Source organism: Haemorhous mexicanus, chromosome 7 (genome assembly GCF_027477595.1).
Source record: "Haemorhous mexicanus isolate bHaeMex1 chromosome 7, bHaeMex1.pri, whole genome shotgun sequence".
Taxonomy (NCBI): Eukaryota; Metazoa; Chordata; class Aves; order Passeriformes; family Fringillidae; genus Haemorhous; species Haemorhous mexicanus.
In genome coordinates this window covers 25478817-25504435 of record NC_082347.1, presented here as the reverse complement: position 1 = coordinate 25504435, position 25619 = coordinate 25478817, and the positions used below count along the sequence as shown (strand labels likewise).

The 25619-nt window shown below is 46.1% G+C and overlaps 1 protein-coding gene across 3 annotated transcripts; it reads left to right on the top strand.

Annotated features, from left to right (window-relative positions):
* Positions 1 to 400: 400 nt before the first annotated feature.
* Positions 401 to 18438, top strand: CXCL12 (C-X-C motif chemokine ligand 12). Of its 3 annotated transcripts, XM_059851550.1 has the most exons (5): positions 401 to 568; positions 5510 to 5627; positions 9006 to 9092; positions 12534 to 12631; positions 14447 to 18438. In XM_059851550.1, exons 1-5 carry the CDS (start codon positions 508 to 510, stop codon positions 14476 to 14478), a joined length of 396 nt encoding a protein of 131 aa, XP_059707533.1. In that variant the 5' UTR covers positions 401 to 507; the 3' UTR covers positions 14479 to 18438. The 3 variants fall into 3 exon arrangements, with proteins under 3 accessions (XP_059707533.1, XP_059707534.1, XP_059707535.1); XM_059851551.1 differs by lacking the exons at positions 12534 to 12631; positions 14447 to 18438 and adding an exon at positions 10654 to 11324 and having other exon boundaries at positions 406 to 568; XM_059851552.1 differs by lacking the exon at positions 12534 to 12631 and having other exon boundaries at positions 408 to 568.
* The last annotated feature ends 7181 nt before the right edge of the window (positions 18439 to 25619 follow it).

Here is a 25619-nt window from a genome sequence, read left to right as displayed (position 1 = left end):
TTTTCTTCTCTCCCGTGTGAACACTTAAGGGATGCATGTGTGAACATTTAAGGGATGCGTCCCATACCGCTATCCCGGTTCCAGCAGCTCTGCTTCAGGAGACACCGTGCCGAGGTGGCACAGTCTGCTGAGGAAACAACTTTCTTCCCCCGGCTGGGGCTGGATGGGGTGGCGGTGATACCGGTCACGGCCGCAGCCCCCAGCCGCCGGTGCCGGGGAGGGCTCGGAGCGCGGAGCTGGGTGGACAGACTCTGTGCCTGGGGAGAGGCTGACGGAGCGAAGCGAGAAGCCCTCGCTCTTTTGGTTTCTTTCCAACCATTTTTAGCAGAGGAAGGATGTAATAACATGCCACGGGCAATAAATCACAGTCTAGCTACTCCCCCTGGCTCTCCTCCCCCCGCCCCCGGCCCCTCTATAGCGGGAGGGGCGGAGGGGCTGCCAGCAGAGCGCCGCGGCCTCCGGGACGAGCAGAGCAGCGCCTGCCTCCTCCTCTCCAGCCGCCCCAGCATGGACCTCCGCGCCCTGGCGCTGCTCGCCTTCGCCCTGGCCGTCATCTCCCTCTCGGAGGGTAAGTGAGCTGCGGGGCCGCGCCGCTCCTGCCAGGAGCTCGGCCGGGAGCGATGGTCCCGCGGAAATCCCCGCTCTTCCCCCTTCTCCTCGCAGCTGCACCGCTCTCCCGGCTCGGGCTCCGGCCATGGCTCAGATGTGTCTGGTGTGCCAGAGCCATGGCTGTGCAAAGCTGGAAGCAGGCAGGCTTCCATTCCTCCCTCTCCTCCATCCCTCCCTGGCTTTTTTCAAAAAGCTGGCCAAAGCGGTCCTCTCTGCCAAACTCGCCCCAGATTGAAGTCGTCTGGCGGAAGACTTTCAACAGCACTCGGTCTGCAGGGAGGTGGTTTGGCTGCTAAATATGCATATCGACTTTCCCTCAAACAAAAAACCCCAACGCTAAAAGTTACAAGGAATTAGAAACAGGCGGTTGTTCGGTCCCTCTTCTGTCCCCTGTCGTGATCTATATTTCCTCAATCAGGGCAGAGCTGAGCCAAAGCGGTCACTGGGCAGGAACCTCACGGGGAGGTTTCGGGGTGCAGGGAGCTGCCGTGACGGGAGGTCTGGGGGTCCGGCGGCTGGCGGCCTGGGGCGCTCAGTCACATCCGCGCCGCAGTCACAGCCCGCCCGCCCCACGCCGGTCCCCGCCGTCCCGAGCGTCGCGCCCGCAGCCCTGTGGCAGCTCCAGCTGCCCGGCATACTTTGCCAGCTGTGCTCCGTGGAAGCCTCCGCGTTCGGACGCCCCCGGAGACAGCGGACACCCGCGCTTCTTGTCCCGCGTGTCGCGGGGAGCCTGTGCCCCGGGGCTCCGGGCGGGGCGAGGGTTCTGCCCGCAACCTCTGGGCATCCTCCGGACGCTCCTCCTGAGGCTGGCAGAGATTTGCAATCTCTTGTCCCCTGGTCGAATGTCCTCTGGCTGGGTTTTCAAACCTCCGTTCCCATTCTCTTCTCCCGTTCTGGCCAACGAATCTTGGGTGTTCCCCACCCAGGGAGGTAGAGGATGCCCTCCGGTGCCCTCCTTGCTTAGCTTGAGAGAGTTAGTTTTCCCCGAAAATTTCCGGGTGCCTTTCCGCACAACAGCCCCGTCCCGCTGGAATACGGAGCCGGCCCTGCCCTGGAGAGGCCCCAATGTCCCGGGCAGGTGGGCTCCAGTCCCCGCCGCGTTCGCCGTATCCACCACCCCGGGGCTGAGGGCTGGGAAGCGACAGCGGCAGGTAGCGAAGGCAGAGCCGGGGAACCCCGGGCGGCAGTGGCAGCCCCAGCCCCTGGCTGCCAGCGTCACCAGCTGCCCAGCGGCTGGGGCCGCCGGTGCCTGGGTACCTGAGCGGGCTTCCCTCGTCTCTGGAGGCCAGTGCAGGTCTGGAGGCAGGAAGGGACAGGGGCTGTCCTCCGCCTTACCTCCCGCTGGCAGCCTTTGCTCAGGGCTGGGAGGCCGGCAGAGCTGCCCAGCTGCCGCTCGGCTCGCCCCAGCGCGGCTGCTCTCCTTCGCTGGCAGAGGGATAAGCGTGTGTCGGGATAAGCGTGTGGGGACTTGGCTACCTGAGGGAGGAAATGGCTCACAAGGGCTGGAGAGAAACTAGTGTGAGCAAAGCGACCCCACCGTCTTGCGGTGTTTAGAGTGGAGGTTTTTGCCTACTTTGCATGTCATGAAGTGCTCTCAGCCCTGGTCGAGATTAGGGCTCGCAGGGCTGCCTTGTGCTGGGGAGCAGGTGAGCTCTGAATTCTTCTTAGTTACCTGTTAAAGCTGTGTCTGTCTATCCTGGCCTCGCTTTCCAGGGAAGTGGAGCTGTTCTACACTTAAAAAGTTATCAGCCATCTCCTGATAATGACAAATGCACCCTAGGCTGAACATAAGTGAAATTATTTCCTCGAATGTTTTGTCTGTTTATGTCCAGCCTGCTTTCCTGGATATAGCTTCCCTCTCTATTCAAGCATCCAGAGCTTCCTAGTCCGCACAGCATGTTGCTGATAACTGCAGCAGAACTGGCAACTGACTTCTTCCCTTACTGTCCCGTTTCAATGTGGGTAAGGAGAAGCAGATCTCTGTGGGATGAAATAGGTATTGTCCAGCACTGACAAGTGGCCACTCTGTGAGTGCACTTTGTGTGTGCTTTGTCTCTAGAGAGAATTTGTCAGCAAAAGTAGGTGTTCAGAGCCAACAAAACTCAGCTTGAGTTGGAAAACAATAAAGCTGTTTATTCTTTAAAAAGTTCCAAAACACAAACTTCTAGTCGAGGTCAAAATAGATGTTCTTTTTTTGTCCAAGTAAAATTAGGTTGAAGGAATGACATTGAGATGTCAAACTAGCATCTGGCTGTTCCTCCATTTGATCCAAATGTGCCAGACACATAAAGGTCTCAAAAGTTGTGTGTGCCACCAGTTATATGTTTTCATGTAATAAGGCAATTAACAGATTATACTAATTTGCTGTACTGAGAGAATGGCTTCATTTTGTGCTCAGTATTTGGTAGATGTCGGAAAACTCACAGTACATATTGGTAGATTATTTAATCAGATTAACCAGCTCAAATGTACATGCAACACTATGTTTCAAATTTTGAAGAGATAAGGAATGTGTTTGTCAGCCTCAGAGTAAGACCAGGAATGTTCTCTTCCTAAGTTACGGCTTCCAAATGGCCCCTTCCCTCTCCTACTTTTGGAAGATAGTGGTTCATGTGTTGGAAGATGCCACATGCACCAGTTTTCCCTGGTTTTGAACCTTGTTGATAGCACGGTGAGACAGGAGTCACTGATTCCCTGTTGGGGATGCAGAGAGCTGACCCAGTGCCACTCCCTGGTGCTCAGTGCCTGCTCCGATCACCAAGAAAAGCACACAGAAATAAATAACAAAGGGATTCTTGTGCTGGAACGGGGTTTGTTATTCCACTGCACGTTGGGGTAACAGCACACTGATACTGGGGTTTCTGCTCTTCCTTGCTGTGCTAGAAGCCTTTTCTTGGTCAGGAAACAACTTTAGGACTTACGTTTAGTCATGGTTAAACTTTCTCTGCTCCTGATTTCAAATGGTATGGGATTGAAAATCCCACCTCGAGTCTGCGGGAGGACAGGATTGCATTATCAAATCATGGATCTGAACAGTTCATCTCTTGCACGTTGTTTAAGTTAAAGCTGGCTTAAACTTGGGACAAGCTTGCAGAGACACTTATCACTGCAGCTGTGCTGAGAGTTGTATGACTGTATTCAGTTTCAGCCCCCCTTTCCAGTACAAATTCACAGATGTGTAGCTATCAGGCACAGATTTGCAGTGGAAAATCCTAGTGCCTTCCTCACTCCTTTCCACATTAGCACTAGGCAGTCTAATCCATGTTCTTGGGGCTCACTCTGCAGCCCTCCTTCCTCCTTCTCCTGCAGATTATTAACTCACAGGTGGAGCCGCTGTTTGCAGTGGCAGAAAACTGATAGAAAAGTCCTTCAATTTTTTCGATTTATAGTCCAGATTCTGGTGTGAATCAGGAGAAGCTCTGTTCCCACTGATTAATTCCTCTCCTGTGGGATCTGATTCTGCCTCATCTCTTGGTAGAGACACCGGGGGGAAAAAGGGGCCTCCCTCCTCAGGACGGGCCGATTTCACCCTGTTGTCTGTGGTTATTCGTGCTAGAGACAGGCATCGATAAATGCTCGATATATGTAGATCTGCTGCGCTTGAATACCTGTCTCTTTTCTCACCTTCCTAGACAGCTGTTTAGGAATTCCAAGCCCTTCCCGGCTCTTTATCTCCCCATTTGCCTTGAAAGGGAACTGGGTTTGGATGCTGCAAGTATTCCTGTGTGGCTAAACAAACAGGATGGCAGATTGCCATAAGGGATCTTAAGCCCTGCCAGATATAGATCTGACCATCTACAGCGTGAGCCAGATTTTAAGGGTTAGGTGTATGAATTTAATTCCTCCCAGAGGCTGAAAACTGCTCCACTGGGAAATTCTTTAAAATCTTAGGCATCTTTTAGACTTCCAGGCAAGGCTTCTGTGCTTGTATTTTATTGTGCATGGAGCTTTCAAACTTACAGTCCGGATGAAGACCTTACTTAGATGCACTTGATTGTCAGTAATTCAGTTGTCCCATAGAGAAATGGGGCAGCGGAGGCTGTGGTGGGCGCCAGGCTGCTTTTCTCAGTCCTGCATGCACATACATGGCAGATTTTTAGCCTAAGGGGTTAAACTTAATTCTGTCCCTAGTGATGCCAGTGACAGAACTCTCATCCAGCCTGGTGGCCCCTGAATAGTGTATTAAGGACGTCAGGGCTGATAACTCTCCTCGATTGCCTTACTTAGCCGCAGGCTAGAAATTCAAAAGACTCCGAGTGTCTTATGTGAAACCTCTGGGATCTCGCGTCTCTGAGCCGCACCTTCTCGTGCGGGTACCTCTGCTGGGAGCCAGGGCTGGCTGCGGTGGGGAAAGGTCAGCTGGGCCCTGGGAACGCCTGCAAAACCAGAGCTTTTCTGTAGCCACTAAGTCCCCTGTGAAAAGCCTGCACCTGAGTCGAGCCGTTTTGATCTGAACTCCCTGGAATTCATCTCTTTCTTCTGGCTACCTTCTAATTTGGCCTCGGGTCAGAATCGTTTGAGTAGAACAGCTCCGAGGACAAGTGCCCCCTCTTTTGGCCTTTATCTTGTCTAATTACGGGGAGCATCCCTGTACAATGGTGCGGCTCCTTATTCTAATCTCTTCCATTTTACTTATCTCCATTTTCTCTCCCTCTTCTTTGTCTTCCAAAATCCCACGCACCCTTGTTGAAAGGCTGGGCGCTGAGCTGAATGGATTGTGCTCTGAGCTGTGGGCAAATGCTCTCCCAAAGCTCCAGCTTTTCTGCCGCTTTTTTTCCCACCTGCATATTTGGAGGGCGTTTCTTTCTGTGAGCCCGATCCTGTGAGCCCTGACCGGTGTATCTGTGCTGCTGACCGGGAGCAAGAGGTAACGTGTCCTTTCCCTCCCTTTGTCCCGCAGAGAAACCCGTCAGCCTGACTTACCGATGTCCCTGTCGATTCTACGAGAGCAACGTGGCAAGAGCCAATATTAAGCACCTCAAAATCCTCTCCACACCCAACTGCTCACTTCAGATTGTGTAAGTCTCTTGCTCTTTTCAGCTGGGTGCAAATCTGGGCTGTGAAAAAGAAGGGTCACAGAGCTGGTGCCTGCTCTGGTGGTTGAATTTCAGTCTGTTTCATGCCATGACTCCCAATTCATCTCTTCACGCCCTGTGTCCGAGACAGCTGGACCCTGCTTTACCACATGTAAAGGAGCCCAGCTGTTGTTTCCCAGCTGTGTTCTCCGTGATCTCTCTATCACTGTGTGATCCCATGTGCTGTTCCCCCGTGGGTATGCCAGCAGGAATGTCAGACAGGCTGTGCATGGCTTTGGATGTGAAGCTTCACACCTTGGGTAAAAGCTTCGTAGGGGTCTGAGTCTTCTAATGGGTCACTTCTCCATGGAGTGGAGCTAAACAAGCAAAAGGAATTCCTGTGTTTCGTGTATCCTCTGCAGGAGGTACTGACCTTGGAAATGTGATGGCTTAATCTAGGGATGCTTGCTAGGCAGGGGCTGACTCATTATACTGCAGCAGAACAGAAAAATGGGTTCCCAAAGGAAAATAGCCTCTTTTTTTTTTTGCTGGAAAAGCAACCCTCATTTTCAGGAAACATTGGGATTTTGTTGGTTAGTCTTTGTAGATTTGTGTGTGTATGTTTTAGGAAGGTCTTTTTTGTTCATTTCTTCATGAGTGACCCCCTCTCAAAATTCAAAACCTTCTGCAGAAAAAAACACCCCAGCACTCATCTTTTCATTGCGAGGGAACCTTACTTCTCTCAGCTTCTATTTAAACCTCTGTAAGAGGGTGTCAGAGACTAGGTTTGGCTTCTGTGCAGTGATCCCATTGATAGTTGTGTCTTTGACCCATATGTTGACCCCTTCCTCTTGCAACTCAAATGCAGTAAAAATCAATTTTTGTCATCCAAAATTTTTTGCACTCAGAAAACTGATGTGATTTCATGAGATTGCTCAGGAATGTATGTGAGTGTGTATCCATTCATGAACCAATTTTTAATAATATGGGTTTTTTTCTGTCTTAAACCACTCTGTGTATATCACGCACATTTTATCACGTGCTTCTGCCTTAGGATTTAGTGAAGGACAGTGAGAAAAATGTAAGCTTCAGCTGAGAAATAATTTCCTTTCAGAAAAATGGCAAAACCAGCTGTGACTAACTCCGATCTCTACCTATAAACAATTTTGGCAGCAAGCATGCACTAGTGCATGGATCTGTGCTCTGGGACTGTCAGTGATGTCATTGGAATCCCAGTGCTAAGGCTTTTTAGATGATTTGGAATTTTCTGGAGTAGTTTCAAGAAAATGACAGCATTTACTTCAGGATAGAGTATATATTTATCTCTTAACATAGGATTATAGTAATTAGAGATAAATAAGAGCATGAAATGCAGAAACAGAAACATCTCGTGTTCTTGCCTGTTCCTGACCCAAATGTGTTTGTGTGGGGTACACACAGAACATATGAACCTATAGTTGGCCCTGTTTTTGTTACTTTGACAAGTAAGGTACTTAATACATCCCTCCAAATACCCTTGAAATGTGACTTTAAACTAGGTCTTCATCAAAACAGGAGATAAAATCAGTCAAAACCAACACATGAATTTCTCATCTTGATCCATTTTAAGCATTAAACAATGAAGGCATAAATAAGTTAAAAGCTGCCGTTTTCAGGAATAGAGAACTAAGTGAAACATACAGTTGCTAGAAGGTATTTTATGGGTTTATTGTTTGGGATTTTTTGTTTTGGTTTAGGTTTTTAGCTTTGTTTGCTTGTTTGTTTGTTTTTTCACAAGTATATTTTCCTTTTCGGTTAAGGGGAGTTTTATTTGAACAAAAACCCTAAGAGCAGGCTTTTGTCTTTCACTCTATTGGAAATCATCTCTCCAAATCTAGTGAACTCCTCTGACAATGTCTGCTTTTACAAAGTTCACGCTAAATTCCTTGCTTTTCAGTACAGGGAAATGAGCATTTTTAGCAAGTAAACACCTAAACCAGTCTAGGATAAACACTCCATACAATTTCCTATGTCTCTTCTTGCACATAGAATAGGGGCAGATGGGCTCAGAAATGAGTGGCTGAAGAAATCAGTGTCTCAGTATTAGGTGAGAGGAATTGTGTTGGATGTGGCTGGAGACTGGTTACGTGTGCTTTTGGTTCTGTACCCTGTGAGGTCAGCTTAAGAATTCCCAGGCATTGCTAACATCAGCAAATCCATTCTTACACACTGTTGGTATCACTTAACTGGAAATGCTCCAGCTTGGCACTGCTGTAAGGGAAATATGAATCAGGCCCATTCATCTCTGTACTGGAGCAGGGCTTGCAAGAGAGATCCTTGATGTGTTTATGTTACAACTCTGTTGTTGCATAACTTCAGACCAAGGAGCCTTTTTGACCTCCTATTTCTTACACCATCGTTTTATATTCTGCAGATTTCATTTTATAAAGGGAGGAACATTATGGCTTCCATCCAGCAAATGTTTAAACAAGCACTGAACTTATTCGTATGGGCACTTCCATAAAATTGCTGTTCTCTGCACTTTCCCAAGGCAGGCAGGCTGTTAAGAGGGAAATTTTGGAGCAGCTGGGGCAGAGGCAGGGTGCTGCAGGGAATGTGGGAGATAACAGCTCTTTCGAGGTCCTGAGATCCCTGGAAGGTGAAACTTGTTGATGAAAAGCTATTTGTCCTGTTTCTGAATGAAAGATTCAGAGAGCCCAAGTGTCAAATTCACAGAGAATTCAAATTAGTTAAAAAATTTGTTTTGGGAAGTGCTGCTTGGACATCCAGGAGAAACCCCTCAGGAGGTTTCTGCCTTTGGTTCTAATGCTGAGTGAATACATGAGGAGAAACTTGCCTCTGGCACTATGACACTTTCAGTTGTCTTCCTCCCTTCAACGTGTTAATTCAGTTCTGTATAAAACAAAAAGCTAACAAGTGACCACACCCTTTCTTTCAGAACATCCATGAGGTGTCTGTCCTCAAAACTTGTGAAACTTCAGTTTTGGGTTGAATTAAAAAGCTGTTCTTAATCAATTACTTGGAAAAAAATACCTAAATTTATAATGTCAGTATTTCCAAATGAAATTTTTCTGTTGTTGGCAGTGAGCTCATTCATGTCCAGGTATGAATTGAAAGTCTTAGATTCAAATTTTGTCTGTTCCACTCTCACATGATTCCCAGTACAGACCACAAGAACCTGTCAAAGGAGACAGATGGTTTCCAAGCCAGGGATATTTATAATCAGTGAGGGAGGTCAAGGATGGGAGAAATAACTCATCCTCTTCATGGGTTAACCAAAAGCAGTGCAGCACCCAAGGAAAATAAGGCACAGTGGGGGGAAGTGGGTGTGGGCTGAGGAATTTGCACACCAGACTCACTCTGACTTTTCTCCTTTGGCAGTGCAAGGCTCAAGAGCAACAGCAAGCAAGTGTGCATTGATCCCAAGTTAAAGTGGATCCAGGAATATCTGGAGAAAGCTTTAAACAAGTAAGGCAAGAGACAAATGGACTTAACAGCTAACATCCTGAATTATTAAAGGGTAGAACATTAAGGGCTGGCTTTTACCATGTGGACAAAGTACTTGTGGAATCAGATATTGTTTAAAAGAAGGGTTTGGAGTTGACATAATTTGTATTAAAACAACAGTTTCTAATATAGCCTAGATGTTAAACTAAGAATTTTGCCAGGGTTTGAGGCAAAAATTGTGCTGATGAGTATGTTCTGGGGTCCCAAACTCATCCTCTTCAAAAAAAAAAAAAAAAAAAAGGCTGTTCTCCCAAGGAAAATTCTTCCTTTAATGTCCTTTCTTCCCCAGCCAAACTACAATTACTTCAGAATCTATATCGTTCCGGTGTCTTTGGAGCCCCTTCTCCATGTTACACTGGGTGTCTGCTTGCACAGGCAGCTGAGGCCTTGGGATTCTTGGTGCTAAAAATTGTTTCTCTGCTGCCCAGTGTGGAATGCTGTTAATGCTGGCCAAGGCACGATGGCCTACCATGAATAAGTCTTTTCCACAATACCAGGGGGAAACCAGCCAAACTTGGCACATTCAAACTTTTAAGATCTGTTTTTATTCCCCTTGAAAATGGTTGATCATGTCTACTTTGAGGTGGACTCAGCCCATCTCTGCTCAAGGTTATGCTGAGAAGAGCAGCACCGAGCACATTTTTGAGCTGAGCTGCAGGGGAGGGCTCCAGCCTGCCAGCACTGAAAGATGGTACATACCAAATAGTGGTACAAAGCATTCCCTTGCTTGCCCAGAGCCCTGGGCTGAGGTTGATCCAGCAGCAACATTTTGGCCAGCTAGCCTACCTGTGCACTCAGTATCCCTGCCACCCTTGCCATCACATTCCCACCCCACAGTAACTGCGCTGTAACCCTGCTGAACCTCGTCCCCCCTGCATCTGTAGGGTGAAGGCAGGGCTGGAATCCAATCATTTGCAAAATCAATGTATTATTGGGGAAGGTATGGCCCCAGGGCAGATGAGGGGCACAGGTACCTGAATGGTCTCCACTGTTTCCTTTGTAAATGAATCTGCCAAACAAGGGTCAGAGTTAAAAAAAGAAAAAAAAAATCTTTGTCCCCCTGTGTTTTCGCAATAAGCAAGGGGCAAAATGCTACCAGAAGTAGAGAGATTTCTCCATGTGTCCCTTTTGGGGACTGCACTGGGACTAAGAGTGAGGAGAAGAAGGAAGAAAGCCAGCTAACTAAGTCAATGTGATTCCAGCCCTGACATCTCCTCCCATCTCATCTGATGCTCTGTGCCTTCTTTGCTGCCAGCACTCAGCCCTTTTGTCCTCTGGACAAATTCTCTGCAGTGGTAATCCAGGTTAATGCTGCCAGAATGGCTTTGGGTTTAGGCACAACTGAACCTAAGAGCAGGATGTGGCCCATGCTGAATATCCTAGGGACTTGAGCCACTTGGTTTTACAAACTGGGAAAACCTGCTCAAGTTCCTGTTTGCTGTCATCCCCAACCTGAGACTTAGGAGGCGTTTTAGAGATCTGCAAGGTTGGGCAAATATGATTGTGTGCCTGTCTGACTTAGGGGAGCAACTCAGCTGGAACATGTTCTGCTCTCACTACCACTAGTGAAGATCTGAGACCAGCTCTACTGAAACCAGTGAGTCTGCCTGATCTCCAGCCAGATTCTGGGTTTTGTTTACCAAATGCTAATACAGAAGCGATTCTGCCAATTTGGTGGATTCATCCTGGTTTACATTGAGTAACAAGAGAGAATTTGGTACCAGCTTTGTGAAATAAGATGATAGAAAGCATATATCTCCATCACCTAATCCTGTAATCATGGCATTGTGTTCATTTTCCAGCTAGTAATGCTAGCACCAGTGGCATTCTCATGCTCCACAGACAGTCAGGGCTCTGTCTGTAGCATTTTCACAAGGCATGTTTTTGATATATTTTAGTGCACAGCTTTGACTTCTTCAATGAAATGTACTTTGGAATATATTTATAGCGCATCAAACAATTCATATATTTGAATTGGAGCCATATGAATGTTGGTAGTTTAAAACACCGATATCCCTCTAAACTACTAACAGCTTGTAAAATGAATCTATATAGATCTATAAATGTTAATGTAGCTATCAGTTTCAATCAGCCATATATTATATTTTTTCACTTGTACTGAAATTGTATGAAATGTGACATTACCCTATATGCACTAGCAATAAAATGGCTAATTGTTTCATGTTATGAAAACCCAGTTGTACATGGGAATTTATTTTTCTGGAATAAAATCAATACGTTTTGTAGAAAGGGCTCTTGTAATTGCTTAAGTAGAATCCAAACTGTGAAGACATAATCTATACCAGTACTTCAATACGAAAATATCTTCAGTGTTATAACCTGCAGCTAAGGGCAAGGAAAAGTTCTTAAAATAGTAGTCCAATACAGTTAAATATGAAACCAGAAATGGTTTTTGCTAGGAAGTTATTTTGCTCACTAATTCTGCTTAACATTTATTATTGCTTTACATTCATCACATCTCCATGTAATATACACATGAGGCATCAGTAAAACACATTCAGGCTGTCAGGAATCCAAATTCCTTAACTGGCTTTAAAAATCATTGTGCAGCTGCTGTGGCCAACATCATTCAACATTCATCCACTGTCATGTTAATACAGTCCCACTTCAGAGCTCCTATCACTTCAGGATGCCGGAGTCCTTTAAGCTCAGTGGCTACTGCAGACACGCAGGAGAGATTTGATGGATCTGGAGAAGATAACAAAGTCACATGGGAAAAATCCTTCCATTAAGCCAGCTGGGAGAAAGGAAAAGAAACTCTGAATGTGTAGGGGCTGGCTGTGTTGGCAGCCAAGCCCTGCTGCTGCCTTCCAAACCCTGGTGTGGCAGCCCTTCCTAATTTCTAACCTAATTTGTAAGTAACAGTTGAAATACAAGGTGCCAGAAGAACAACCTCCCAGTATTTCACCAAGCATGTGCTGGGTCAAGGCCCCACACGAAGGGGGACAATGTGGGTGATTATTTTTACAGCCTTGTTTTAAGGCACCAAATGCCTTAAACCCCCTCAGAGTAGCCACTGGTTCTTGCTGATGTCAGCAGGAATACTGGGTGGGAAGCCAGAAATCCAGCTCCCCCTCTGCTTCCTCTGTACCTCAGGGGGAACTTTTTGGATGGTGAGGCTCCTGACAGAGAAGTTCTGGAAGGCGTTTGAGGAGGCTTTGGCATTTTGGGTAAAAGGGTTGTTCTGGCCTCAGGGTTTGCAAATGTTCTTCCACCAGGACACTTGTCTGGCATTTCTCTCAGACAGAGGTTATATGAAAGGGGATGTTACATTGCACCCTGCCAGCAAGATATGAAGGGACCATAAGATAAATGTGAATGGGGCCTTTGTATATGGATAATTTATGGCAGTCTTTTTTTTGTATTTTTCTTTTAATTTAGACCACGTCATCGCACTCATAAAAAAAAGCAACAGAAGAAACGGGGCCCACTCTGCCCTTCCCGTGCAACACCACTAAAGTCTCCAGGGAGAAAGAATGGTAGGAAGCATTAGTTTCTGAGCTGGGACACCTCAGGTTGAAGTCCCTGCTCTTCCATTGACCATGTTATGGGACCTTGGGCAAATACATTAGCCTATCCAGACCTCCATTTCCTCCCATATTTGTTGAGGATAACATCTCTCCCCTTCCAGCGAAAGAGTATTATAGAGATGAAACTCTCAAAGCAGGGGAAAGCTTAGCTGCAACAGACGTGGGATGATTTTCCCATTTTACAAATGGGAATTATAAAATTTACAAAATTTTACAAATGGGAAAATGGACACACAAAGAGACCAAAATAAACCTGAAGCAAAGACAAAGTCAGAAACAGGGTAAAGGTTTGGGAGCCCTATTTATTTTAGCTCCAATATCAAACTGACAGAGTTAAACTATAACAGCTGTGAATTTGCCACTGGTGTTTTTTAATGAGAAATGCAGCACCGTGTGGTGACAACCTGATGTGGTGCATGGGTGACTGGTTGATGCCTTTCCTTTGGGAGATGCTAGGCAAGCCCCAGAGAATGATGTTATACATGCCAATGCTCTGGATGTCCCTGGTGTTTCTTCCTCACAAGGGTGGTTTGTCCTGCATTTCTGCACCTAGAGAAATAGGGTTACTGCTGTGGGATCTTGGAAAAGATATCTTCAGAGAAGAAGTTTTCCTCATGGTTTAGTCATTGTCTTTGTGCCTAGATGAGTTTTCTGAGACTGCCTTTACTGGGAGTCATGGTCTCTAGCTGTGGTCACAGAGCCCTAGCTGTCCAGCAGGCATTGGAAGAGGTGTTTGACAAGACCTGCTGAGACATCAGTTTTTGAATAGCTGGTGTTTACCCTCTGACACTTGTAACTCAGTGACCTCATCTAGGTTGCAAAAGGCCACCAGCCTGGAGCAGGAGCAGGAGTCACTTCAGACAAAACCTGGAGGCCACCAGCACAAAGTGGCTCCTTGTTCTGGGTGAACCATACACACGAGACACTTGCACTTTGCTGTGATGCCTAACCCACACTCTCCTGGGTACCATGCTTACACTGAGCATGGGACACTCCATTTGTCTGCACCCCACCTGAGCTCCCTACCTCAGCCTTCCAGGCCTCACATGCTCACTGTGCAGTGCCTGCCTGCCTGTCACCTCACCTTCACTGGGCACCTGGTCACCACAAGCTCTGGTGTGGTCCCCAGCTGCTCACACCAGGTGAGGTCCCAGGGCAGGGAGGCTCAGGGGTGGCTCCTGGCTGGCAGAATGCTGGCTGCCTCTACTCTCCAGCCACCCCATGGTGGAAGACAAATGAGAACAGAGCATGGGCTGCCCTCTATGTTCCTCCATCCTCACAGAGACCTGGCACTCTCTGGAGCTGCAGTCCATGATCTCCATCAGAGTTGTGGGATAGGAGCAAATAGAGGAGGCATTCCCAGTGTCACTTGCTCTGCTACTGGGGCTGCTCACAAATGATTAATCTCTCCTTTCCCTGCTGTATTTTTTGCCGAGTTTCTTTGCCCACCAACAATTCTCTGCTCTGGCTTTCAAGTCCAGAATAAGCTTTCTAGCCAGCCTTCCTACTGTATTAGTTCTGAACACCTTACTAACTGTGATGAGCACAACCTGCCCAAAATAACACCCATTGCTGGGTTTGCCCTGCTGGGTTCCCAGTAGCTCCTTGTGGAGAACTTCTCCCAAAATGTCCAGCAATTACTGGTTGGAGGGGCTGCCTTTGGGTTAGTCCAGACACAGATTTGCTGTTTGACTAGGCCTGATAGCAAAGCTTTTGCAACTGAAATAAACCTTAATAGTGTTTCACTTTCTTCTTCATCAACAGGAGGTTCAAGATGTAAGAGGCAAGCATTGTAAGCCGTCTACAGGATTTCTTACTGTAGGAGCCAGAGAGCAGATAACCAGTATTAGGGAATGAATACATTTCACTGCTAACATGCAGCACAAAAGCAACGCTTCACGCATTTCCAAAGGTTTTTTTTCTTGGTTATTTTTGGTGGGGTTTTTTTTGTTTGTTTTTTTTTCCCCTTGCACAAATTGGCTTGCTTTCATAGTGCTATTTTTATATAGTAAGATGTAACTATTTGAGAAAAATATGAATTTATACAGGTTGGTTTATTACCTAGCACTGTGGGCAGATACCAATTTAAACTAACCCTGTTATTATATGATATTTTATTTCCTTTGTTGTGTAGAGGTCCTGCTTTATTTAACTTTCTTTTGGTTCATGCAAGTCTCCTGGAGTTTTAAACCTAGAAGGACATGAACTGTACAGTGCAATGATGTTGTGTAAGTAGTGGTGGAACTCCTTGCCTCCAGAAGTCATAGAGGCCAAGAACATAGGAAGGCTCAAAACCATCAGACTGATGACAATAGACAGCATTACCCTGAGTGGCATTTACAGATATATTGGGCGAGTGATTAAACTCAGGGCTTCAGGCCTAAAGCCCTTCTCTGAGGATCAGAACCCTTGCTGACAGCTGTGAGCAGCTGGATCAATGCACATCTGGTATTGCAAGGTTCTAATACCTGGTTTGTTATAGTTGCGTGTGTTAGGAGCCACAACACAGTTCTGATGTCATCTGGCATTTCCTATGTTCCTGTGTTTCTGATGATAAATTTGGCAAAAAAAAGGAGTGGGTTATTAAAGCTCTGACCACACGATCATGTTGCAAGTTGCTGAAGGAGTCAGAGAAGCTGCCGTGCACCAGGGATCTCCCCCCCCATCCACAGGAGGTGACTTCAGCTTGCCTATCTGGCTTTGCACTGAAGTAGGCTGAGATTTATTCACCCTTCACCAACGATGAACAGTTGTACCTGCCTGAGGGCAATCACATCCCTGATTGCTCTGGAGATACCCAGAAGAGGATTTCTGGCCACACCTTGGAGAAAAGAGATGCCTGGGGCAAGAGGGGGTCTGTGCAGTTTGTGGAAGGAGAGGTGTTTCACAGGTGTGGAAATGAAGGCCAACACTCTCAGTTCACCAGCTATCAGGGGTTTGCTGGTGAACAGGATAGCCTCTGGAATTCCCTTTGCAAAGCACAGCCTGGGACAGGCACCACTCCTTGCTCCAATCCCCTAAGCCAGAAGTTTCTTCCTCCTTATTCCTTCCTGTATATGCAATATCTGCTACACGGTATGGAAACACATCTGGAGCACTGCAATAATCATGTCATGCTGTGCACTGAGATCTGGGGGGAAGCACATTTGTGCAGCACAATGCTTGTGTTTGTATGTATCTGTGTTTGTATTGTAAACAAAAAAAATGTTGTAAGATTGTCTTTTTTAAGCTGGTTGATTCGAAAGAAATCTTCCCTCTTCCCTGCAGCCTGTGTCAGGACCACTGAGAGGAGTGTTTCACACTCCTTTTTGTGGTAGGCATCTTTAGTGCCAAAGAGCCGCTTTGGCTGTCCAGGGACTCCATTATTTCCATGTGGATTCAGGTAAAAATCTTGTCTTTTCCTTTCTGCAAAACAGGGCTATTGCAGAGAGGCCTTCAGCTGGGAACACCTCACCTCATTTGCTTTAAAGCAGAAACAAACTGCTGTGCCTAAAATATTTGTGTTTGTGATTTTGACATTCCTTTTGTTATCGTTACCAGCCTGGTGCTTTAGGTATATTGTGTCTGTCTTTTGAAAGGTCTGGTACCACTGTACTTGATGAGATTGGAGTTTTGATTTAATATTAGTAGGATCAGATCCTCTCCTGGAAGGGGAAAGAAAGAAAGAAACAAATTTTAAGAGAAAAGACGAGTTATTTCTATGTTCCCTGGACTGTATTTGATATCCTAGGCTCCATTCCCTGTCCCACACATGCACCTGCTTTTGACAGTGGTTTGCCAGAGGTGGACATGTGAGTGTCCAAGCCAAGAATGACTGCAGAAAAAGTCACCCAGGAAAGTGCATCCTTCACACATAACTCCAAAGGTCTGATTGATCCCCACTGCAGTAAATGGAGGATTAAATAATCCTCTGATTTTGATTCAGCAGCATGCCCTGCTCATCTAAAGGGGCCATGACCATTTTGTTTCCAGGGGAAACTTCAGCATTCTGGTGAGAAGGCGTGTGAGAAGATGGGCTAGGTAGATGTGGCTGCACAGCCTTGCCAGTGCTCTGCTGCAGTCCTCATTACCAGGGAGTGCATCTGGGGTAGCACCAGCAGGGCCAGGTCCCTGGGAATGTGCCAACCCCACATTACTGCTTTGACAGGAGCGCTGAGATGGGCAGTGCTGGAGCACCCTGGCCAAACCCAGGCTCTGGATGGTATAGCCAGGTAGTGGAGGTACTGCAGGAAAGGGGGGGGTCCTGTCAGCCTTCTCCTCTAGGGGCTGCAGGGCTAGATTCTGCTAGAGCAAGGGCATTTGTTCCTGGGAAAAATGCATGAGTAGCAGCAGGAGGAAAATGTGCTCCATGGAAGGCAAGGGACAGCCAGGTGTTTGTGTGGTGCTTGGGGGCTGTCTGCCCCAGCCTCACACAGAGACTGGGCCCTGACACCTCTGTGCTGCTGATGCTTCACTGCTCCTGTATCTGAGACCTCTCAGGGCACGGGGCTGCTCTCAGGGGCCAGCAGTGTGACCCTCCTCACCTGGGCAAGGCTGAGCACAGCAAGAATGCAGAGGTGACACAGACCTGGCCAGAGACTTAAGTGAGAACCTTTTAAAAGCTTTCTCTTGCTTTGGACCAAATTCAGCCTTGAGTGGCAAGCTTTGCTGTAAGCCTGACTCTATTTGCACGATGCTGTGGAGAGCAGCCTGGCTCTTTGCACCAGAGGGATCAGTCTCTGGGCTGCCCCAGTGCACCACCTGTGTGTCCCATTCATACCAAGACCAGAGCAGGCTGAGAAGCAACACTGGCAGGATCTCACTTGGGGAGAGCACTTGGTGTTCTCTCCTGCCTTAAACTGTTGACCAAAGACAGAGTCAGGGAAAGGAAGCGAGAGGAGATGGGAGTGAGGTAGGGACCACATGTGAGCAGGAGGGACAAGAGATAACACTGAACCATGCTGAAAAAGCAGCTTCCATGAATGTGAAATCATCATGTGGGTATTTTCAATGTGCAGCTGTCAAATCCCAGTTTTAAGAGTAGATGGTATTTATTGCTGTGTCAGTTTTTTATTTATACTAGCTTTATACTTTTATGTATGAATATCTTATCTGAATTCTGCCTGAGGAAGAATGAAATGAAGGGTGACTTTGATGTGTTTTTGATTAGGGTGTTTGAGCAAAGGTGACTGTTTATTTTGCAATGAAAGCTTTTTTCAAAGTTAAATATACACATTTTGTCAAAAATGCAGTTCCTATAGGAGTTTTTGTTGCCAATTTCCCTTTATTAGCCTCTAAAATGTCCTTTTCTCTGGCAACTTGTTTTGAGTGATGTGGTTTATAGCAGTAAAGGCTTTTTGCAAACTCATCACCTAAAATTTGAATATTTTTTTTTCTCGATCAACATCCCACCAAGATAATTGTTGTCTGAAGACATGAAATTTTGGTTGCCACGGAGAAGAAAACATGTATCATGATAAAGGGCTGCATGAACCTCCCATCTTTCATTCCTTAAGAACTCTGTGTTGTCAGAATGTGGTAAATACTGTACTTTGTATTTTTATTAAGTAAAAGGAAGTATCTTCCCAAATAATGTGAAAAGGGTTTTGTATTTGTGTTCCTGTAAGGCAGCTTTTATGGAGGAGTTATATTATGCTTTTGAAATTACTCCTTTCATAGAAAATTTTGAAAATAAACACTTTTATATTGTTGTAATTTCTCACATAAATGTGTATGCACTTAAAATTTTCTTAATAAAAATATATGTCTGAATAAAATTTTTGCTTGATTCTATTTTTTTTCCTCTCACAAACAAACAGCTACAATCTTCACTCAGAAAAGCACTCAGATGTAGTTTGTGTCCAGTTTCAAGGATGCCTCCATACACCCCCAATGCCCAGTCTGCAGGGAACCTGAGGTGAAGGGTCCATGGTCTGGCAGGGAGCAGCAGCTTAGCAGATTGAAATGTGCCATCTTCAAAAGGAAACCCATAACCATTTGCTCCCAAAATAGAAACTCAAATTTCTTTTTTTTTAATAAAAATTTTACTCTTTTCTTCTGCAAACTTATCTCCTGCAGCAGTTTGACTTCAATGGAACTGAGAGCTGGTTTTGTTCCAGCAACAGAGATGCTATCATCATCTGTGCTGAGGGAGGGGATGAAGGTTTCTCTGAAAAGCATGAGGGGTAACAGGGGATGCATTTGACAAGAGCAGATGTGAACAACACTGTCCTTGGGGCTGCTTTTCCCAGGCCACAGCAGGGTCAATATTCAGTTCAGAGAGGAAAAAAATGAGAGGCTTGTAGGACTGACCTGAAGACCTGCAGGTACAATCCTAACTTGGATGGTGTTGTAGGGAAAGTACTGTGGGTTTCAAAACCATGGGCTGAAGACTGGTCTTTGGTCAATGCATCTCCCCATCTGCAAGTTCTCATGGCAAGGGGAAGCTGTTTCCTGAGGTCACCCTGCCCCTTCACACTGCCCTGCTCACACCTGCAGCACAGGTGAATCCCAGCAATGTGTACAGCTCTGGCTGAAGTAAAGCTCAGGGATAATCTATAGAACAGTGAAACAGTGCTTGAGCTTTTTTGAGCTTCCTGTTTAATAAATATTCCTCATTTAAATTGATGCAAGGCAAAAGGCATGCAAAAAGTGAATAAGGAAACTCAGATGACTGATGACCCCCTTGCAAATCCATCAATTATTTACTAAGACATTTATGAAAAACTAGTAGGTAATTGTGAGTGCAGATGGTCAGTGAGAGATTCCCAGGCCACTGCGAAATGCATTGGGAGTAATTAGCTACAAAATTACATTAATATTAAGCATGGGCCCCATGTTCTGTGGAGCACTTTTCTGTGCCTTTCATCAGGACTTTTCTCTCAAATGTGCAAGTTTTGGTTCTTACTCCCTCAGCAAAGCATCGGGGCAATGTGTCTGTGAACTGCCTAGGAATTGGAGGTGAGCCCACCTTATTAGCACATCTGGCTCTTTTCACAGGCAGCTTTCCAATATTAGCAAGCTGAAGGAAATCAGCTGCATTCATGGCCTCAGCCACCCTGACACTAATTATGGGCTGGATTGATTAGGTCCTGGCATGGTATAGGTCAGAGGACTGCATGGTAAATGCCTCTGCTTCCTAGGACCACTGAGGATGCTACCACTGAGGGTTACCTTGGATGCTACATGATAAGGGTCACACCTAGCTTCTAGTGAGCATGTCCCTGTTTTATAAAGCTACTTGCTCTCAAGCTTTCCCAAGAGTCTTTCAGACAAAACAAATATGTAGCATTGAGACTAGCAAAGGCAAAATGAAAAAAAAAACAAAACAAAACCCCAAAGATCTAGAAGCTGAAGCCAGAGAAATTCAAACTGAAAACAGATTTTTAAGTGTGGAATTGATTAGCCTTTGGAACACATTCCCCAAGAGAGGGGGAAGGAAAGCCCTGATCCTTCCTTATGCCTTCCTAGCAGGGCTGAAGGCCATTGTGGTGTTAGCCATACATACCTTGGTGGGCTCTCAGGGGACAAAGGGTGAGAATCTCTTGCCCCTGTTACCAGTAGGGCCAGACACGAGGAGCTGAAGATCCCTCCAGCCTCAGAAATCTGTATGCAGAAAGCCTCAGTTCCAGGGGAGCATTCCTCAGCCTATGTTATTAATAACACCTGCATATCATCAGCCATCCCAGCTCCTTGGACCAAGGCTGAGGATGACTCCAGCTGTTACACAGGAGACAGATTTGGGGTAAGAGGCTTCTATTTCTGGTCATGAAGGTTGCCCTCCAGCTGCAGGGGAAGAGGCATGGCAGTGAGAAAAGTCTGCAGCCCTGTCCTGAGTCCAGGCATCCACCAGCTTTGGGAGGAGAGGTTTGCTCACACAGGTGCACTCTGGATCACACAGCTTACACTGGTGATCTTTCTTGTAGGAATTCCCTGAGTTTCTGTCTTTGTCCTTTCTGCCTCTTGCCCTTATTTGTCTTTTGTTCTCTCTGGCTCTTTTGGGGACCTTCTCTTTCCTCTCAAACCCAGTTTATCCAGCTGAAGGGAAAAACCTTGATGATTTAAAGCCATTCTCAGCACCTTCCTCCTGCTTTCTCATCACTGCATTTCACATCTCTCATGTGCTCCCTGGCGAGGGCCAGCCATCCATTTCTAGTCTCTGAAAGAGGTGGAAGGACATTTCCATTCTGTCCTTTGCAGCCACTGTATCCAAGCAGGATCCAGGGTCCTCCAGGATCCTTTTGGAGAGGAGCTGCATGACTGCTGCTGCAGAGTTGTGTGTCTTTTATGCTCTTGGGTTCATTCCCAGCTGTGAAGTCCAATCTGTCTTCCCTGCCTGCACCAGCAACACCCTTTGGCTCATCAGCACATCCTTAGCTCATATGGTTCCCAGGTCCTGCTTCCACAGCCAGCCATTCCTCACAGTAGCAGCCAAAGAAAAATAGTGACCTGTGACTGCTGCCAAGGAAAAATGACCTGTGACTGGTGCCTTTGCACTGCCAGCACACTGAGAGCCAAACCTGGGCACGCTGGCTTTGTGAGCTGGCAGAACCAATGTGCTGCCTTAGGCTTTCAGCAGACCCAATCAGACCACCATGGCTGGAGCAGAAGGTGAAGTCTAGCCCAGTCTGCTGAGAGGTGGAAGAGCACAACCTAAGAACACAAGGACAGAGGTTTAAAATGCTGCTGTAGCTCACTGAAATCTCCAGAATGTGTGTGATTCTTCCACCCCAAAGATCCACAATCAATCCAGCTGCCTAGCGTGCTGCGTGATTTATTGCCGTGCCTGCAAGATTTTGGCTGTGGTGAAACATGTTTGTACGTTGCCTATAAAACAGCAAATCTGAAGAAAGGACTTTCTGGATGTGGTTCAGAGTGTGTAACAAAACCCAGACCGCCAGGTCCTTCCACACAGTACCACAGCAACACAAACAGCCAGTACAAGATATTAATCTGGCACTATCTATTTTGCCTCTGAGCACCAGAGTGAGAGACTTAAAACACTGCAGACTATGCTATTCCTACACAAAGGGTAGAGTACTTAAGGAAGCAAATGCCAAGCCCCATCACATAGCCTAGTGCATCTTTTCTAAATTAAAGCCTTTCCACAGGGCAGAGCACTAGCAAAATAGTTCTGCACAAAATATGTGGAAGAGGAGAAAAAAGAGAGGAAATACCTCTTTCTTTCAAAAAAATAAATACTATGAATGCAAATAGAAATCCAACTGTCTATGACAGATCTATAGCCACAAAAGCAGCTGGCTGACTACCATTCATGCTAAGTGTCCATATACAAAATTAAGGTCCTTGTTGTAGCTTTCAGTGCTTTCTGCAGCCTGGTTGTTCCAACGATTCTCCTACTGGCATAATTGCCTGTTAAGCAGTCTACCCCAACCCAGTTACTGAGGGATTGGTACCATCCTCCCCACCCCTGGGACCTCCAGAGCAGACATCTGGTCTTGCTAAGAATGGGGGAGGGAGATTCCAAGGGCATTTCCAGAATATATGTGTTGTACAAGCCTGCAAATTCCTACTCTTGCATGTCATCTCCCAGACTGATTTTCTTTCAGTCCATCATTATTTTAATTCAGACAAGGTCCTATTATGCAGGAGTTGCACAAACACAGAAGGATAAAGACAGTCCCTACCTGATAGATTTCATGGTCGCAGCTCTGCTCTGCCAGGCTCTTAATCAAGCATATATGTTGCAAAAAATGCAAGGCTCTATCTCTTCGTTGGGTGTTGGAGAAGAATCACACCAGACGTGGGATGGCTTGTCAAGCAAGTAAAGAACTACAGATCATCTAATTTCACATTCCCCTCTTTCAACATATGCAAGATTTGGTTAACAGGAAGTTTTTCAGTTCCTTGGAGGGGTGGAGTATTGTAAAAAGATAATGGAGAAGTGACAAGGAGAAACAAAGCTTCCCAGTGATTCAGTTCCTCGAGATAAAGCCCGGAGCAGGATGCTCTGCAGGCAGGAGATGAGAAGGTCTGAGCTGTGCAGCTCACTCCACACAGTCCCCACGTGCCTTGTTCCCATGTGTGTCTTAGCAGGGCTCACCCTGTGAATTGCTGCTTTGGGCACCCAGCCATCCTGGCTCCTCCCCTCCTCTCCCTCCTCTTGCCCTCCCTCCTTCCTCATTTCTAACTCCTTTAAGATTTCTCTTTCCTGCTGCCATGTTATTTGTTGCTGACTTGGGACATTCTTTATGGCCTTTCATCAGGCTTCCCATCGCTCACACACTCTGCGTTGGTTTGGCCTGCTCTGCCTTTTGTCTGTGCAAAAACAAAAGTTTTATCTGTTGCCCAGAGACCATGGTGACTTCAGGGCTTTCCCAGTGCCAGCACCTAATTGCAAACAAATGGAAGTCCCCAGCTACATAGCCAGCAATACTGGGTCTTGGGTGGGAGGGCCTGATTCTGCTCACTCTGCACTGTGGGACTGGTGAAAGGCTCATGATTTACAGCAGTGTATCTCACATTGCCATCTGGCCTTCAGCAATCTAGCTGGCTTGGCAGAGAAGGCATAAAAGCCACACAATGCTCGTGACATGGATATCTCTCATGTCTGGTTTTCCTTAATGTCAATGTGTAAAGGGGAGTTGACTGCAATGAACAACCTGCACACTCAGAAAATCCTCACAGAGCACAGAAGTAAATGGCACAACATTTCCACTCCATTTCCACCTCTCTTTGAAACCCTCAAAGGGATCATCCCTCCATGGTGATGAGTGCCAGAGAGAGGCATATGGAGCAGGGCACCTGGAAGTGTGTGGCTCTCATGCTGTGCACAGGCATGTGTTGCCCAATGCCCAGAGCTTCTTCAAAACTAGATTTCCATCCAGAAGAAAGAGGGAGAGATTCCCAACACTCTCACATTTGTCAGTATTCCAAAACAGGACAGAAAAAGTCTGAATATCATGTTTGCTAGTGGAATGGACAGTTTGGAAAGGATTCTCTCAGGAAATGACAAAGTAATTTGTTCTGCTCAAATCGACAGAGAGTTGGCTTTGTCTGCATGTCACAGTGACTGATAGGAGTTGAAGTTCCAGCAATCCACCCAACCCTGGCTTCCCCAGGCTAGCCTACATCTCCTACACTACACTTCTTCATGGCCCATCTATGACTTATTGGAACACATCAGCCAAAGGTGTTTCAAGGGGCTTATAGTTTCTTCAGAGCACCAAGCTCATAAAAGATACTGAGAGCAAGAAGCAGAGTCTGGGAGTAGGTCAGTTTAATCTGATATCTTTCTATTATGATTTGATGCCCAGCAGAGAGTATACAAAGCTTTCATTGAAAACATTCAATTTCATGAAAATTATTTTTAATTTCATGAATGCTCCAGTAGAAGATTCTCAATCGCTTCTAAATTTCCTGAAAAGTTATCAATTATCTGCTGTTTATTGTTTTGTTTGTGCTCTTCAGCATATTTGACTCAGCTGGGGAATCATTCTCTGTTACTGATCAGCAGACAAACAGTGCCAAATCTTACCGGCATTATTTCTTCCGCCTGCTCTCAAATGCCTCCTTTCCCTTGGAGGGCATCCCAACTTTCATGTACACATGAAGTACATATTTCCCATGAACAGATCATTCCTGGGGCCTGTCCCACTCCTCCACCTGTGCTCCACAGCACCTGCATGGGCTTATTCTGGGGGTCTGCACAGGCTCACCCCGAGCAGCAATCCCACCACCCCGTGGGAGGGCAGGTAGCAGAGAGACTAAAGGAAGGATTGTTCTTGCCTGCTGTCTCACAAACAGATCTGGATACAATTTTTTTTTTGTCAAGTTGATTTTCTTTTAATCCAAACATCCAATGGGAACATGGCCATGTTGGTTAAACTTCAGTGGGAAAGTCCAAGTGCTCTGAGGTAACTTTTTCATTTTCTCTCAATAGTTCTCAATTGTTTCATTTTCATAATATTGAAACCTGTAGTTCTGATGAGGTAGAATTTCTTGTTTTGACTTCACTATTTCAAATATGATCTAATGATATAACAGAGCAACGCAACATCAAAAGTAGATGTTTTTATCTTTTAGAAATTAAATATATTCCCAAATTAAATATTTTTTGTGGAAATAGTCTTCTTGCAATAAGTTATGATGACTGACTTCCCCTGAGTCAATTAGTAATGGAAACAAATGGCAAAACATCAGCAGTACTCAAGAAAAAATATTTCTTTTTTTGATCACTTCTAGCAGCCATGGTTTGGGAGAGAGGAACTTTAGAGGAACAGAAGACCAGTTTTTCCCTGAAGCCATAGCAAAGCTATGGGATCCCTGCAGTGCTGCTGGAATCTGTCCCTAGCAGCAGGGAGCCTTAGTGGTTAGGAGGTGAAGGTATGAGAGTGCCCCAAAACGATGCTCTGGCAGCATCAGTGCCTGGAAACCATGGAAAGCAATATGTGCAGCAGCCAACCTGGATGAGGCTTTCATGTACATTTCCCCTTCAGGGGCTGTTCTGTGATGGGTTTGAGTTAGACTGAAGTTATGAATCCATAAATGTGGTATTTTTTGTCATTATGCCTGTTTTGTATTAAACTTCTGCAGCCTTTTGTTTCCCTTGCCTCCTCCCTCCAGACCCCCCTTTTCTCTCTGTGTGTCTCTTTCTCACCATTTTGGCAGCAGTGCACTGCCTTGACAACATCAGAAAAAAAGGTAGGAGAGTCAGGAAAATAGGGGAAGGATGAGATGTTCTTCTACCATCACAATATTTGGGGTTTCAGTGGTGAGGGAACTGAAAGAGTGGAGAGATTTAGCGAGAGGAAAAGGGCAAAACCTAGGATTACAAATCTTGTCCATCTTAGAGATAAGGAAGAATATCTACAGGCAAAATATAGTGGAGATGTCTTAAGATTTCCAGTGGGGAAGGAGCCCATGTTCAGGTGTGCCCTGTACATCCATGACCTCTAGTCCTTACTGGTCTGTAAAGTCAGGACGCAGACAGCCCAGG

What these genes read in the sequence shown, in the direction of transcription:
- CXCL12 (XM_059851550.1), top strand. Translation starts at nt 508, where the DNA reads ATGGACCTCCGCGCCCTGGCGCTGCTCGCCTTCGCCCTGGCCGTCATC. An exon ending in AACTGCTCACTTCAGATTGT is followed by an intron (nt 5,628 to 9,005) that starts GTAAGTCTCTTG and finishes CTCCTTTGGCAG; the next exon opens with TGCAAGGCTCAAGAGCAACA. An exon ending in CTGGAGAAAGCTTTAAACAA is followed by an intron (nt 9,093 to 12,533) that starts GTAAGGCAAGAG and finishes CTTTTAATTTAG; the next exon opens with ACCACGTCATCGCACTCATA.